The sequence below is a fragment of the Chanodichthys erythropterus genome, chromosome 18 (assembly GCF_024489055.1).
Source record: "Chanodichthys erythropterus isolate Z2021 chromosome 18, ASM2448905v1, whole genome shotgun sequence".
NCBI classification, from domain to species: domain Eukaryota; kingdom Metazoa; phylum Chordata; class Actinopteri; order Cypriniformes; family Xenocyprididae; genus Chanodichthys; species Chanodichthys erythropterus.
The window spans coordinates 10,529,681-10,545,024 of NC_090238.1; the positions used below are offsets into that span (position 1 = coordinate 10,529,681).

General features: G+C 40.4%; 1 protein-coding gene across 12 annotated transcripts in view; it reads left to right on the plus strand.

The window, feature by feature from the left end:
• The window catches only part of ryr2b (ryanodine receptor 2b (cardiac)), a 123,103-nt gene that overhangs the window by 13,613 nt on the left and 94,146 nt on the right, over positions 1–15,344 (plus strand). For all 12 annotated transcript variants that reach the window (XR_010892570.1, XR_010892573.1, XR_010892572.1 and 9 more), the window contains 15 exons: positions 103–250; positions 1,546–1,754; positions 1,919–2,093; positions 2,195–2,403; positions 2,749–3,071; positions 8,423–8,537; positions 8,647–8,807; positions 8,973–9,132; positions 9,402–9,488; positions 10,502–10,728; positions 11,221–12,052; positions 12,732–12,932; positions 13,926–14,031; positions 14,147–14,287; positions 14,439–14,715. Coding sequence is in view for 6 of the 12 variants with exons in the window: in XM_067368492.1 (XP_067224593.1) it covers positions 103–250; positions 1,546–1,754; positions 1,919–2,093; positions 2,195–2,403; positions 2,749–3,071; positions 8,423–8,537; positions 8,647–8,807; positions 8,973–9,132; positions 9,402–9,488; positions 10,502–10,728; positions 11,221–12,052; positions 12,732–12,932; positions 13,926–14,031; positions 14,147–14,287; positions 14,439–14,715 (3,371 nt within the window). In the remaining 6 variants the exon portion in view is untranslated. The remainder of the gene's footprint in view (positions 1–102; positions 251–1,545; positions 1,755–1,918; positions 2,094–2,194; positions 2,404–2,748; positions 3,072–8,422; positions 8,538–8,646; positions 8,808–8,972; positions 9,133–9,401; positions 9,489–10,501; positions 10,729–11,220; positions 12,053–12,731; positions 12,933–13,925; positions 14,032–14,146; positions 14,288–14,438; positions 14,716–15,344) is intronic.

Below are 15,344 nucleotides of genomic sequence, written 5' to 3' on the forward strand. Positions count from 1 at the left end.
ACTTGCAAGTGGTATATCTCCAACTTCTTTCATTGAATTTGATGTGTGTGTAATGTGGAAAAATTATAGTTTTTCAGTGTATATTGTATCTCTTTGTTTCAGGATGTAAAATCTAAGAGAAGTACCCAACTAGTGCCATTTTCCCTATTGGATGAAAAGAACAAACAGGCTGGAAGAGATGCCATGAGGGATGCTCTGGGTACTCTTCTTGGGTTTGGATACACTGTGGAGCCGCTGGAGCAAGAACATGGTGGGAACATTATCCATTTTTGACAGTATAGTCTGAAGAATTGTCATTTGGACAGTTGGTTACATTTCAAACTTATTTACAAAGTTTACTTATTGCACAAATGCTTTGATTTTATTTGTTTGCAGTAGTTGTTTTACAGTTGTTTGTAGAAATACAATAAATGTTAATATACTGTAGGCTTAATATTTTGATCATTTTAAATGTTCTGTCCTCGTACATTTGTTTACAAAGTTTGTTGTCACTAAGATTTTTCTAAAAAGAAATTAATATTTTTATTCAGTAAGGATGCATTAAATTGATCAAAATTGATCGAAATTAAAGATTTTCATTTAAATTCATTTAAATTGATTTTCATTAAAGATTTGTAAGGAAAAATTTAATTTAATTTTAAGCAGCACAGCCATTTTGAACTGTGAAGGAATGAATTTGAATTTCTGAGGCATCATGTGACACTGAAGACTGAAGTAATGATGCAAAAAAATTAGCTTTGCCAACACAGAAATACATCACATTTTAAAATCTATTAAAATATAAAACAGTTATATTATTTCAACAGTTATATTAATTATATTTAACAATATTTCAGACAGGACCACTTTGGCAAGTTACTGAGTTTATTGAACACAATTATCTTTGGCGGTATGGTTCCTTACGGGGGTTCTTGCTCCAAAATTAATTGGACATACAAGAGCTTTAACATTAACCCCCCGGAACCATCAGCTTGGAAAACACAGACAATTAAGACACTAGTAATGTCTTTAAGAGTGAACGTAGTATCATGTAGATATGGCAGTAGGACGTCTATACTGTAGCTTGGTTATGAGGATGAGTGTCTCTCAGCAGTGAGGTCCATGCCGGCCGGGACTTGAAGCATTATTGACTTAAAGGTAGTGATCTGGAGCAAAGAAAACGACAACCAGAAGGTGCGCTGTAATATGTTCTTGCTTATAATGGGGAGGGAGGGAGGGTTGCGAGCAGTTTGAGCATACTTACCGAGCAGCGATGCCACGTATATATGTCCCGTGTCTAATAGGAGAATGGTAATGATTGGAGCGATTTGACAGCTGACCGCGTCAGCTGGTCGCGGCACTATGCCTACGTGGCCTGACTGAACTAACGCTGCGCTCGATTATTGTTTTTACTTTATTCACTCAAATAAATGTGGCCTTGGTGAGCAGAAGAGACAGCTTTCAAAAACATAAAAAAAAAAAAAAAAAATTCTTACCAAGCCAAAACTTTTGAATGGTAGTGTATGTAAATCATCATGAACATTGTTTTGTTTTTGTCTCCCATAGCCTCAAGTAGCGATATTAAGTCTGTGGCTGCAGAGAGATTTCGGATTTTCCGTCTGGAGCAGGCCTTTGCAGTGCAATATGGCAAATGGTACTTTGAGTTTGAGGCCGTAACTGATGGACAGATGAGAGTGGGCTGGGCACGACCTGGATGTAAACCTGATGTGGATCTTGGGTCAGATGATCGGGCCTTCGTGTTTGATGGTTCTAAGGTATTTCAGTGATCATTTATTATGTCAAAGCAAATTTTACTGAGATCATATACTGACTATATATTGGCAATATATTGAGAGGCCTTTAGGAACAATTAAAGATCATAAAATAAAAATAAAAAAATAGGCAATATCATTTTTGTTTATCTCACTGCATGTTTTAGGGGCAGTGGTGGCATGGTGGGAAAGAGCAATTGGGTGGCCGCTGGAAGAGGGGGGATGTAATTGGCTGTTTGTTGGACCTGACTACATGCACTATGATGGTTACTCTTAATGGAGAGCTACTGCTAAACAGTCGAGGTTCTGAACTGGCTGTAAAAGACTTTAATATATCTGATGGTAAGTTCTCTGTGGTCATATTCCAATTTGACATGCAATATATATATTTTTTTCTTTTGCTTTATATAACATACATTTCTCTCTTTGATAAATTCTTTCAGGTTTCCTGCCTGTTTGTAGTATAGGGATAAACCAGGTGGGTCGTCTAAATTTGGGTCGTAAGGTTGACTCACTAAGATACTTCGGTGTTTGTGGCCTACAAGAGGGATACCAGCCCTTTGGTCTGAACATGAGCAAAGATCTACCTCTTTGGATGAGCTGGAGAGAGCCTTTGTTCATTCCTATACCTGGTGATCATCCTAACATACAGGTTAGTTAATTTACATAATTATTATCATATCATATTTTATTATATTACATAATGTTTTTGCTGATAAACTGAGCACTTGTTTTTAATTTAATTTAATTTAATTTAACATTTATATATATATATATATATATATATATATATATATATATATATATATATATATATATATATATATATATAATATGTATATGTGGATAGTACTGTACAAACATATTTTATACAAAATATTTATTTTGTTTTATTATTTTCATTCATTATATTTCCTTTTTAAATTTCTTAGTTGTTGCAACCTGAATTATTTTAAGGTCTCATACAATGTTCTATAATGTTCAAATTTCTACCCAGGTGATTCATGTTGAAACGGTTGACAACACTCCATGTCTGAAAGTAACACAGAGGTTTTTTGGGCAGCAGGAAAGAGGCACAAGCTATGTTGGATTTTACCGTCTGAGCATGCCAGTCGAGTGTGCACAGGTTTTCTCTGGCCCCAGCGAGGGCACTGTGCCCCCCAGCAGCGGTGTGGTGTGCCACCTCAAAGATCCAGAGGAAGGAGAAGCAGAGTCTGACTTTGAGTTACTGATGAAAGCTCACAGATACGCAGGATCAAGAGATGAACTCAGTTATCACAAGGACCACAGTCAGGAGAAGCCATCCAGACTCAAACAGCGGTAAGTTTATTTCACTCCTCCTTGTTCACTTTTGGTTCTAGAACACCAAACACTATTGAACTAACATCATTAATCTAAGGAGAAGAAACTATTGACTGAAATTGTCTTTAAATACCTGTATCTAGGGATTGACATTAAAACCCGCCAACAGCCAAATGCAGGTGGATTTCAGCAGTGTCATGTAACGCAGTCAGTCCTACTAGCCACTTCTGCTGGGTTGAATTAAATATATACATTTTTCAATTGTAGTCTTTTAAAAAGGCATCTGAAATAATAAACTAAGTGCAAAAAATATAGATTTATATCAAAAATATTGATTTTTCGATACATATTGATACTGAAATATCTGAAACACTTCCAATATTCATTTTCCACAGCATAGACCCATGCGTTTTCTTGCTCTCTCATCTCTCCGACAGTGAGTTGACACACAAACCCGCCTCCCCTCACTTGTTTCATGTGCTCCGGATGATTATTATTGGTGTTGGGCCAACTCCAATAATAATCATCCGGAGTAAAATTATGCACAATACGTGCAATCCCACGCCAACACTCGCCGCTCGCGCCCTCCCGTCTTCTTCCTCCCGCGAGCCGGCTAGGAAGAGACAGCGGGGCAGAGCGGCCCAGTGCACGGAGTTGGATGACGTCACGCCGGCTTCCCCGCGTGCCTCACCCTCTCCCCCGAGAGAGCAGTCCCCCGTCCTGTTCTCCCGCCCTGAGCTGCGTCCCTCGGCAGATTCGAGCAACCTCATCTCTTTTGGCGGTTCTGAGGACGAGCCGCTTGATGACTCCATGTCTCTCGCGGCCTCTGAAACCGAAGGTTGGGCCGGTGATTCTGACCCCGCCCGCCTTCCCTCGCTGGAGCCCATTGACTGCAAGCCGGGTATGGATGCCGAGCTCTTTCGCATCCTCTCGAAAGCAGTAGGGGTTTTGGACCTCGAATGGGCTCCGCCAGAGGAGCCATCACGGATCAGGCTCGATGAGTGGTTCCTGCCGGGTTCCCGCCAGGCCCCTCGTCAACGCGCCGCACCGTTTTTCCCAGAGGTTCACAAAGAGCTGACGAAGTCGTGGCGTGCCCCGTATTCTGCCCGCCTATGTACTACGCATTATTCAGCTCTCACCTCTGTGGATGGCTCTGAAGAGAAGGGTTACGAGCATCTACCGCCCCTGGATGAAGCGGTGGCGGCTCACCTCTGTGGGTTGGAAAACTAAGAGGGCCCTTCCATCCAAGCCCTGCAGGACCACTTCTGCCCTGGCTGGCAGAGCATATATGTCCACGGGCCAGGCTACCTCAGCGCTGCATGCCATGGCTATTCTCCAGGTGTTTCAAGCGAAGCTCCTCCATTCTCTGGATGAGTCCGGCGTCGATGCACCTGCCTTCCATGACCTCCGCAGCACCACTGACTTAGCCCTGCGTGCCACAAAGGCCACAGCTCAGGCCATTGGACGATCCATGGCCAGCCTGGTCGTGCTTGAGGGCCATTTGTGGCTCAACCTGACCGAGATTAAGGAGATGGACAAGACGGCCTTTTTGGATGCCCCGGTCTCTCCTTCTGGTCTCTTCGGGCCAGCAGTAGAGGGCTTTACGGAGCGTTTTACTGCAGCACAAAAGTCGTCTCAGGCTATGCGACACTTCCTGCCTAAACGCTCTAGCTCCACGGCTGCTTCCAGCCGCCCCAAGTCTGCGCCGGCTCAGCAGAACAAACCTGCCCCCTCTACCTCTCAGGCAGCACCACCAAAGGAACAGCGCCATCATAAGCGCTCCTCCTTCCCGAGGCAACGTCAGGGACCCCGGCCTAAGATTAAGCTGGACCCGACACCTCGTAAGCCCTCCTGATGTTTCAGGAAGGAAGAGGATGGGGCAAAGTCTCGCCACGGCTGGACCACCCCAAAAGCTCTTTCGTTCCACCCCCCCCCTCTGCCTCGTTCAGCTCCGGGCGTGGGAGATATGTTCAGTGTTGTGCTAACTGGGCCCAGTGCTGTGTCCATGCAAAACGCTATTCTTATAGCAAACACTATGAATATGCTGGAGTGGCAAGCTGGGTTCTGGGAACCATAAGTCGAGGCTACTCGCTTCAGTTCGCCCGAAGGCCCCCGTGCTTCAGCGGGGTGCTTCAGACTTCAGTCAACACGGATGACGTTCATGTCCTCCGAGCCGAAGTCACGTCTCTTCTGAGGAAAGGAGCTATAGAAATAGTCTACCCCTCAGAGAGCAATTCGGGGTTCTACAGCCGTTATTTTCTAGTTCCCAAAAAAGATGGTGGTCTCAGACCCATCTTAGATCTCAGGCTCTTGAACCTCTCCCTCATAAGACGGAAGTTCAAGATGCTAACGCTGAAGCAGATCCTCGCGCAGGTTTGCCCTGACTGGTTCTGCTCGCTGGACCTGAAAGATGCATACTTTCACATCCAGATAGCCCCCCATCACAGGCGATTCTTGAGATTAGCGTTCGAGGGTGTGGCTTACCAATATACGGTCCTTCCATTCGGACTGTCCCTAGCTCCTCGCACTTTTACCAAGTGCATGAACGCGGCGCTTTCACCACTGAGACAGATGGCCCATGTCTGGCCCAGCACCCTCCTTTACGCTTTTCCCCCGATCGCTCTGATCCCACAGGTCATCAGACGAATCAGGGAAGACAAGCACAGAGTCCTCCTGGTGGCCCCGCTCTGGAGGAGCCAAGTTTGGTCCTCAGAGCTGTTCAGACTTTCCACAAAAGCTCTGTGGCCGATCGCCCTGAGACGGGACCTCCTCTCTCAGGCGAACAGGACGATTTGGCATCCCCAGCCAGAACTCTGGGCTCTGCACCTCTGGTCCCTCGACGGGAGCCTGCTAACCTCCCCGGGGACGTGCTGAATACCATTTCTCAGGCGAGAGCTCCGTCCACGAGACGCCTCTACGGCCAGAAATGGTCAGTCTTTGTTGACTGTTGTTCTACACGCAACATAGACCCAGTGGAGTGTGACATATCTCAGATACTGTCTGAGATACAGTATCTGCTTCATGCCACTCTGGGAGTTAACTACCTTTTTGTAGTGTAACGAGGGTTCGACGGCTCCGGCCTTCTCACTTGTCCTCTGGTTCCCTCACGGTGCTCAAGACAAGTCCAGTCGTTCCCTGCCGTGGCACGGCACGGTTGAATTCGTTCCCCATACGAGTGAAGTATCGAAAGGGAACGTACTCGGTTACTAACGTAACCTCGGTTCCCTGAGATACGGAACGAGTACTGCGTTACATGCCACGAGGCTGCGGCTTCAGTGTCGTCGCTTCAGTTGAATGACCTGAAATCCTATGGCGAAACGCCCGCTTATATAGCCCTAAACCCCGCCCATTTCGGCGGGAATATTCGCGCGCTCTGTCGCCATAGGTCGCGCAGCTATGCTGCGCCGTCATTGGTTCAACAACTTGTCTATGAGTGAACCAATTACGATGCAGTTACACTGCGTTATTGAAAAAGGCTTCAGTAACGGGGAAAAAGGAGACCTTTCCCATAAGCAGTACTCGTTCCATATCTCAGGGAACCGAGGTTACGTTAGTAACCGAGTACGTTTCCTCCTTCTTATGTAAATCTCATTTGTTTAAAAGACCTCCGAAGAACAGGCGAATCTCAACATAACACAGACTGTGACGCAACAGTCGGGATCATTAATATGTATGCCCCCAACTTTTGCATATATCAGCCCATGTTCAAGGCATTAGACAAGGCAGTATTAAAGTCTGGATCTGTGCACAGCTGAATCATCAGACTTTATGCAGGTAAGCAAGCAAGGACAACAGCAAAAAATGGCAGATGGAGCAATAATGACTGACATGATCCATGATAACATGATATTTTTAGTGATATTTGTAAATTGTCTTTCTAAATGTTTCATTAGCATGTTGCTAATGTACTGTTAAATGTGGTGAAAGTTACCATTGTTTCTTACTGTATTCACGGAGACAAGAGCCGTCGTTATTTTCATTATTAATCACTTGCTACTTGTTAGCTTTAGCCCGTTGGCCACGGAGCATAGCCTCAAACTCTTTCAGAATCAAATGTAAAAATCCAAATAAATACTATACTTGCATATCGGTTATGCTGCATGACGGACACTTTGTAAAGATCCATTTTGAGGCAGGGCTGGATTGGGACTCATTTTCAGCCCTGGAGTTTCATGCCTTAGACCAGCCCACTTTAATTCACGACTGACTATATTAAAATAATGTAATTAAAACCTATAAGCCTGCAATAGTGCACTGTTCTCTACAGCCTTGTAAATAATTGTATTTTTCAAAAATATCTTCAAATACCCATGATAGTACAAATGATAGTACAGAAAATGCTAAAATTTGATATAGAGTTATTTTTATAGTTATAATGATTTTATAATGTGCACCAATGATTAATTATCTAGCCATCTAGTGGCTGTAGTTAAAAATTCATGTTATTTTAATTTTAATTTAATTAAGTGTTTGCTTTCCAGTAGATGGCAGTAATCGTCCACTAAACCCAGGCACATTTTTCATGTCTATCACTATGAATGAAATTTAGAAATGTAGATCTTTATTAAAGTGGATTTAACATAAAATTTTGCTATTTTATATAAATGTATATACTTCATTTATTACAAATTGAGGCAAATAAATAACACAAAATACCATAAATCCTAAAAAAATTGCACAACTTTACAGTAAAATATTAAAGTAGGCTATTACGTTTGTTTAAAAAATCACATTTTACTGTCTGGTTAAACTAGTTGGACAGAAAAATGAATATTGTTGGCCAATGTGTAACAGCATAGCAAGCAACATAACATAAGTGATAGGCCATATTTTATTATTTGCCTACTATTATTACGATATGAGTAAGCTGCATACATGCCTTTATCTTTTGCATGTTTTCCCCTCTTCCTTTTTATTATATATTATTACTTAAATCGGACTCCGGTGGCTTAGACCTTTTGCCTTACCATAATTTAGCGTTGATTTAGAACTTGTACCGCTGTCCCTACAGACGTCACCTCATCCCTTCTTCTCGTATACTTTTTAGTGAGTTGTCTTCTCCGAGCGAACACTCATTCTATGGCACCTTTAAGTGAACATAAACAGTTGAGAAAGAAAACGCATGTGTAATATAATGAATCTGTGTGTCAGGTCTTGAAGTAGCCTAATATATCTGCTGCCAAATTATTATGAGATAATATTAAAAAAAATCTATATGGCAGTTTTCCCCTATGGCATTGATGTCAAAATTGTGGCCAGTGAAAATGCTGAGTGGCTAGTAACTTTGGACAACCACTAGACACAGTGGCTGGTGAGCAAAAATGTTTTACTTAATGTCAAGCCCTGCCTGCATCAATTGGTGACTGCAGGTTTCTGCTGAAGAAGAAAACAGAGTTAAACACAAGTCACTCATCAGCTCGTCTCTTGGAGGATGTGCTGGCCATTGAGAAAGATGAAGACAACTGCCTCGTTCACTGCACTACGGTAAACAATAACCCCTTTTTTTATTGATCCATTTGTTTATGGATCACTGAATGGGACCTTGTGACTTGGGTGGGTTTAACATAATCTCATCTTGTCTTTCCCACTGCAGTATTATTACTCTGTGAGGATCCCCTTCAGTCAGGAGCCCTCTTACGTTTGGGTCGGATGGGTAACTTCTAAGTTTCACCATCATGATGTGACCTTTGACCTGGACAGCATTTGCACAGTCACAGTCACTCTTGGGGATGAATGGGGCAAAGTACATGAGAGGTAGGACTCATGGGGCCTCTAAAAGATGCTGTATCTTTAAAACAATAATAATAATAATAATAAAAAATAAAAGCTCATTTAAAAAATGAATACATACTTTAATATTATATAAATAATACTGGTGTGTATGTACATATCTGTTAGTTTATAATTTGTATTTGTTAGTGTCAAGCGTAGCAGCTGTTACATGGTATGTGCAGCAGAGGGCAGTAGTCTGTCTCACAGTCGCAACAGCAGTAGCCTGGAGATTGGCTGTCTGGTTGACACAGCAACAGGGCTCCTGACATTCACCGCTAATGGCAAGGAGTTTGCGACATACTACCAGGTAAACATCAAAGTCAAAAGTGGTGACATTGCAGTTCAAATATTTAGCTTATCATATTTTACCTATCATTATTGTATCATTCAGGTTATATATTAGTGTAATAATCTTACCATAAAAGTGCAAAGCATATATCGACTTTGACTCGATTTCAGCCACAACAAAGCACTTTCAACAAAATGTATATTACAAAATTAGCCTCATTCATATGTTTTGCTTTAGATGTTAGCATTTATTTTACTTTGACTTCAGCGATGTCTCTCCATTTGTAGGTGGAACCTGGCACCAAGCTCTTCCCTGCTGTATTTGCTAAACCCACCAGTCCTGATGTCTTCCAGTTTGAGCTGGGACGTATCAAGGTACACCGATACATCAGTTCTGTTCACTATTGCCAGACCAAATAAATCCTTGAAAAAGTGCCCATTTCAGCCCAATGGGTGCCCTTGCAAGCTTTAAAAGAATTTCATTGCCAGCAATGCCTCCTTGAATGCAGTATCAGTTTTCTTAAAATTGGCTGCAAGCCTGCAACACATCCATTTCATTGCCAGCAATGAAATGAGCTTGAAGCTTGGCTTGAATCAGCACAAGAGTACAGATCAATATCAAATTGGACTTTCTTGTGCACTCTAATAGCTCTATACACAAATGTACAAATATGCATTTCACATCATAATTTAGATATAAGATATTTAGATTTTATGCCAATGTACACTGCCCTCCAAAAGGTTTTGGACTATATCAGCATAAATCCTATTTTTTTCTTTTTGGTGCAAATACATTAAAGTAACTTGACATTATCATTGAAGACCAGCAATAATAATTTACATTTTGATTACATAATAATGGCAATATATACATGTCAAAGTCAGACATGCCCCTTTGCCAGCTGTGATACCTGGTTACTGGTTTAAACTTGGCCCAGGTTTGTAAAAGATTTTTGGGTCAGCAGCACACCTTAATAGCTTCAACAATTGATTGCAAATTAAGTTTAGAATATAATGAACCAATTAGAATCCAGTTTAGGTCAGATAGCTGTTAATGGTGGATATTTTGATGAATAAAATTTAAGTTTTTTCTATGTATAAACTGTTTATGTAATAAAATATGTTTTCGTAGTTTGTGTTGTCCCTTATCAGTTCAAAATTATCATAAATTAAAAAGGATTCATGCCAATATTGTCCAAAACCCCACTTTTCTAGGGCGTTTCCAAACTTTTGGAGGGCAGTGTACACTTAATTGTATTCTCTCCCTTTATTATTATATTATATTATATTATATTATATAAAAAAAATAAAGATTAAACGTATTTTGCATCTATATAGTTTTCCCTATATTTGTTGCAGTTTATATTTATATGTTTTGTTGCCCACAGAATGTGATGCCACTATCAGCGGGAGTTTTTCGGAGTGAAAGAAGAAATGCAAAACCTCAGTGCCCTCCTAGACTGTGTGTTCAGCAATTAACGCCTATCCGGTGGACCCGAGTACCCGACCACGCTCAGCCTGTGGAAGTGACCCGTCTGGAGGAGAGATATGGCTGGAGAGCTCACTGCACTCAGATCCGACAGATCATGACCCTGCATATACCTGAGGAGAGCAGGTCAGAGATGCAGGTCACACTTTGGAGATGTCATATTTGGATATTACTTCGAAATTTTGTCAATTAGAATTTTAGACGTGACATTTCACAAAATGGACTTTTGTGGCATATTATAGTTTTAAATTTGAATTTTCTAAGTTTACATTTTCAACCATGACAATGCACAAAAGTGTTTTTGTGGTGTATTTTATAGTTTTGAATTTCAGTTTGGTACATTAAGTTTTTAACATGACAATTAACAAAATTGAATTGTTTTGTGGCATATTTTATAGATTTGTATTTTTTTGTTTTACTTTTCCCTGCTTTACCTTTGGCCTACTTTGTATGATCTGAAATTCTGGTTTTATTTTTGTAATCTGAATATTTACTGTTTATTTCCCACTCCAAAAATCTGCTGTTTAAAAATGCACTTCTAAATCACAAAACAATTTTGTTAAATTAACAAAACTTAAAAAAAATAAAATAAATCTAAACTATAAAATTCTCTTTCAGGTGTGTGGACATTCTGGAACTGTCCGAATTGCGTGATCTTCTGAAGTTCCATGACCACACCCTCCGCCTCTACTCAGCCCTTTCTGCTAATGGAAACACGCATGTGAGCCATGCCCTCTGCAGCCATGTGGACCAATCACAACTCTTGTTCGCCTTGCAGTGCTCTAGAATGCCAGGTCACCTGCGGATAAGTTACTACAACCTTCTCATCAACACCCACCTCGCTGCCCATGCCAGTGCCAGGCAGGCAATGAACCATGAATACATTGTACCCATAACGGATGCCACGCAGTCTATTACGCTTTTCAGAAAAAACAGGAAAGTGCAAAGATTCCCAGGAAGTGACTTCAGCACTTCCTTGCGGCCAAGAATGCGCTTCACATCACCTTGCTTCATTAGAGCTTATAAAATAGACGTGATGGATGGAGATAACAGTAAGAATTTGTGGAGAAATTTGCGCCAAGACAGCCCGGAATTCCCATTGGATGTATTAAAGGATGTTGTCATTGCAATGCTGAAGGAGGCAGTGACAGCAGTTGGTCAGGGTGTGAGGGATCCTGCAGGGGGCAGCATAGAGCTCCTGCTGGTTCCTCTGATCGGTTTACTTCACACACTCCTGATGATGGGTGTGTATCAGGGGACAGATCTGGAGGCTGTGTTTAGCCTCATCCTGCCAGTCAGTTACATGAGAGGAACATGTAAAACAGAGGAGATGGATAAAGTTGAAGAGAATGATGGAGAAAGAGAGGAAAAGGAGGGTAGAGATTGGGAGAATAATGTCCCTCAGAAAAATCTTCTTCAGATGAAGCTTCCAGAAGCTGTCAAATTACAGGTTGGCACAAATCATTTAAAATGGTTGTTCATCCAAAAGTGACAATTTAGTCATTATCTACTTTATCTGATCAAAAGTTTGGAAGAGAGTTTTTCTTATATTTTTTAAATGTCTCTTATGCTCACCAAGTAAAAATACAGTTAAAGCTGTAAAAAATATTGTGAAATATTTTTAGAAATTAAAAGAACTGTTTTCTGAAAACCGATTTTGCTGTTTGATATTTTTGTTGAAATTGTTGTTGCTTTTTTTCAGGATTCTTTGATCAACAATGTTCAAAATAACCAATTTAATGAGTCCTTGCTGAATAACAGTATTAAGAGTATGGATAAAAGTATTTTTGAATACTATGTCACGATTTCTACAGCAAAAACTGTTTTCAACATTGATAATAAGACGAAATCAGCATATTAGAATGATTTCTGAAGGATCATGTGACACTGAAGACTGGAGTAATGATGCTGAAAATTCAGTTTTGCATCACAAGAATAAATTACATTTTAAAATATAAAAAAAATAAAAATATTTAAAATTACATTTAAAAATATTAAAATAGAAAGCAGAATTTCACAATATTAAAATGTTTACTGTATTTTGTAATCAAATAAATTAAGTCTTGGCCAGTATCTTTATAAAATCTTAATTATTCCAAACTTTTGACTGTTTTTTTTCTCTTCATCAGGTGTGCCACCTTCTGAAGTACTTGTGTGACTGCCAGGTGCGTCACAGAGTAGAAGCTGTAATGTCATTTTCAGGTGAATTTGTTGGTCGTCTCCAAGACAACCAGCGCTTCCGGTACAATGAAGTTATGGATGCGCTCAACATGTCTGCTGCCCTCACTGCACGCAAAACTAAAGAGTTCCGTTCCCCCCCTCAGGAGCAGGTCAGAGGTCATAGGATAACTGGATTGGACTGTATACTTCTGTCATCATTTAATCACCTTCTTGTCATTCCATACCTGAATGACTTTCTTATGTGGAACACAAATGAAGATATTTTAATAAAAAAGCCAATAAAATTAAAGTTTTTTCAGAATATTTTATTTTGTGTTCCGTAGAGGAAAGTCATACAGCCACAGGCTTGGAAAATCATGAGGTTGAGTAACTTTTGATGACTTTTAGATGCATTTTTATTTTTGTATGAATTATCCTTTTAAAGTCATGTTGTAATGGAAGTAGCGACAGATCTTTTCTTTTGCATCTTGATTGAAATGGATTTTCGAAAAAAAGGAAAAGATTTAGGGTGGGAGCTTGGTTCTATCCATTAGTTGTTTATTGGATGGAGGGCAGGCAGATCTAAAGGCAAGCTTGCAGTCAATTATAAGAAAGACATGTTTAAACAGAATAGCGTATCATATCAAAAGAATCCGCACACTTCACCAAGGATGAAAAAACATCAGATGCGAGACAAAAAAACAAAACTTTACTGAAAAAAGGGCAAACGTTTCGGTCACACGTGACCTGCCAAATGTGACCGAAACGTTTGCCCTTTTTTTCAGTAAAGTTTTTTTTTTTTGTCTCGCATCTGATGTTTTTTCATCCTTGGTGGAGTGTGCGGACTCTTTTGATATAATACACTATTTGTATATTTCTGTCTATGCACCTCATTTGGACTTGTTTGAGGTCACGGTGAGTTCCTGACTACTCTTCATGTTTAAACAGAAAAAAGGATTGGAGAAATTCTGTATATGTCATTAGGGTGTAATTTCACCTGAAGATTAAGTCATCAGTTTGATTAAAAATTATGAATTTCAACTTGTAAAAAACAAAAACTGAAATGGATGAATCGTTCACAAAACAATCTATAAAATAGGGTGAATTTTCATTTCATGCAGATTCATCTGTTCCTAATGAGTTTCTTTTTTTCCTCTGTTCAGATAAATATGATGCTGAGCTTCCGGGAGAAATGTCAGCATTGTCCGTGCCCAGAGGACATCCAAGATTTGATGTGGGAATTCCATCAGGATCTAATGACCCACTGTGGTAGGCAGCCAATTAGGACAACCAATGCCATAATTGTAAACCCATCAACTGGCATTATGACCTCTCATACATGAAGCATTTATTCCCATGTCATTTTTTTCTTTGTTTAATTCAGGAATTAAGATAGAGAGTGATTCGGGTAATGAGAATGAGGATGACCTTTCAATCAGGAATCACCTCCAAGGCCTAGTGGATAAAATAATTCATTTAAAGAGGAGAATGTCTGGCCTACCTGAGGAGATTGTGAACAAACCTGGTCGGAAACACTACCAGTCTCTTTTGGCTTTCATTTTTTACATTGGAATTACATTATATTATGAACTGTGTTAATATAGCCTCTTATTACTTGTAATACTGAACAGTTTCTTTCAGTGATTCTAGGCTAAAACAAACCTCTCACTTTCTAGTCTCTCTGCAGCAGCTGATATCAGAAACCATGCTCCTTTGGGCCCAGGAGGGGACGATTGAAAACCCTGATCTGGTGCGTGCTGTTTTCAGCCTGCTGCTACAACAGTATGCTGGGCTGGATGGCCAGATGTCTGCTCCACTACAGAAGGCTTACTGTATCAGCCAGGCATCTGTGGAAGACACTCTTAACCTACAGTGGGCTCTAGCATGCATTCGTTCATTGCTCACGGCCAGGATGGGCAAAGAAGAAGAGGAACTTATGATTAGAGGACTGGGGTGAGATACGATAGCTGGGTTATTTTTTAAAAATAGTAAGCGAAACACTAGTCATTATGCAGCACTAAATGTTTCACTCTATTATTGTCGCTTGAATTTTTCAAATAGCATGAGAAAGTCAACCTTCTTTGAAATTAAAGGGATAGTTCACTCAAAAATGAAAATTTTGCTGTTAATTTACTCACCCTCAGGACATACAAGATATAGGTGTCCTTTTTTATTCAGTAGAACAGTAAAGAAGATTTTTAGCTGAAACTGTGGCCCTCTGTGATTCAAATAATGGAAGTCAATGGGTGCCATCACTTTGAGATTCAGAAAAACATAAGCAGACAAAACAAAAATGAATATGCGGCTCCTGATACATTTAGACCTTAAGAAGCGAAACGATCGGTCTATGCAAGAAACTGAATGTTATTTACAACATTTTTACCTCTAATCCACAGCCTTGGCAAACTGTCCTGAGCGCATTCACATTAGCCTGGAGTGAGAGATTCCTGTCGCATAATGACAGATGTCAGCTCTGTGTTTGTTTACAACATAGATGGAAGACGTTGCGTGTTGTATTGTTCATCAAAATTTTACTTACTTGTGTTTACCCTTGATGCCGCAACCTATATATGTGTGAGCTC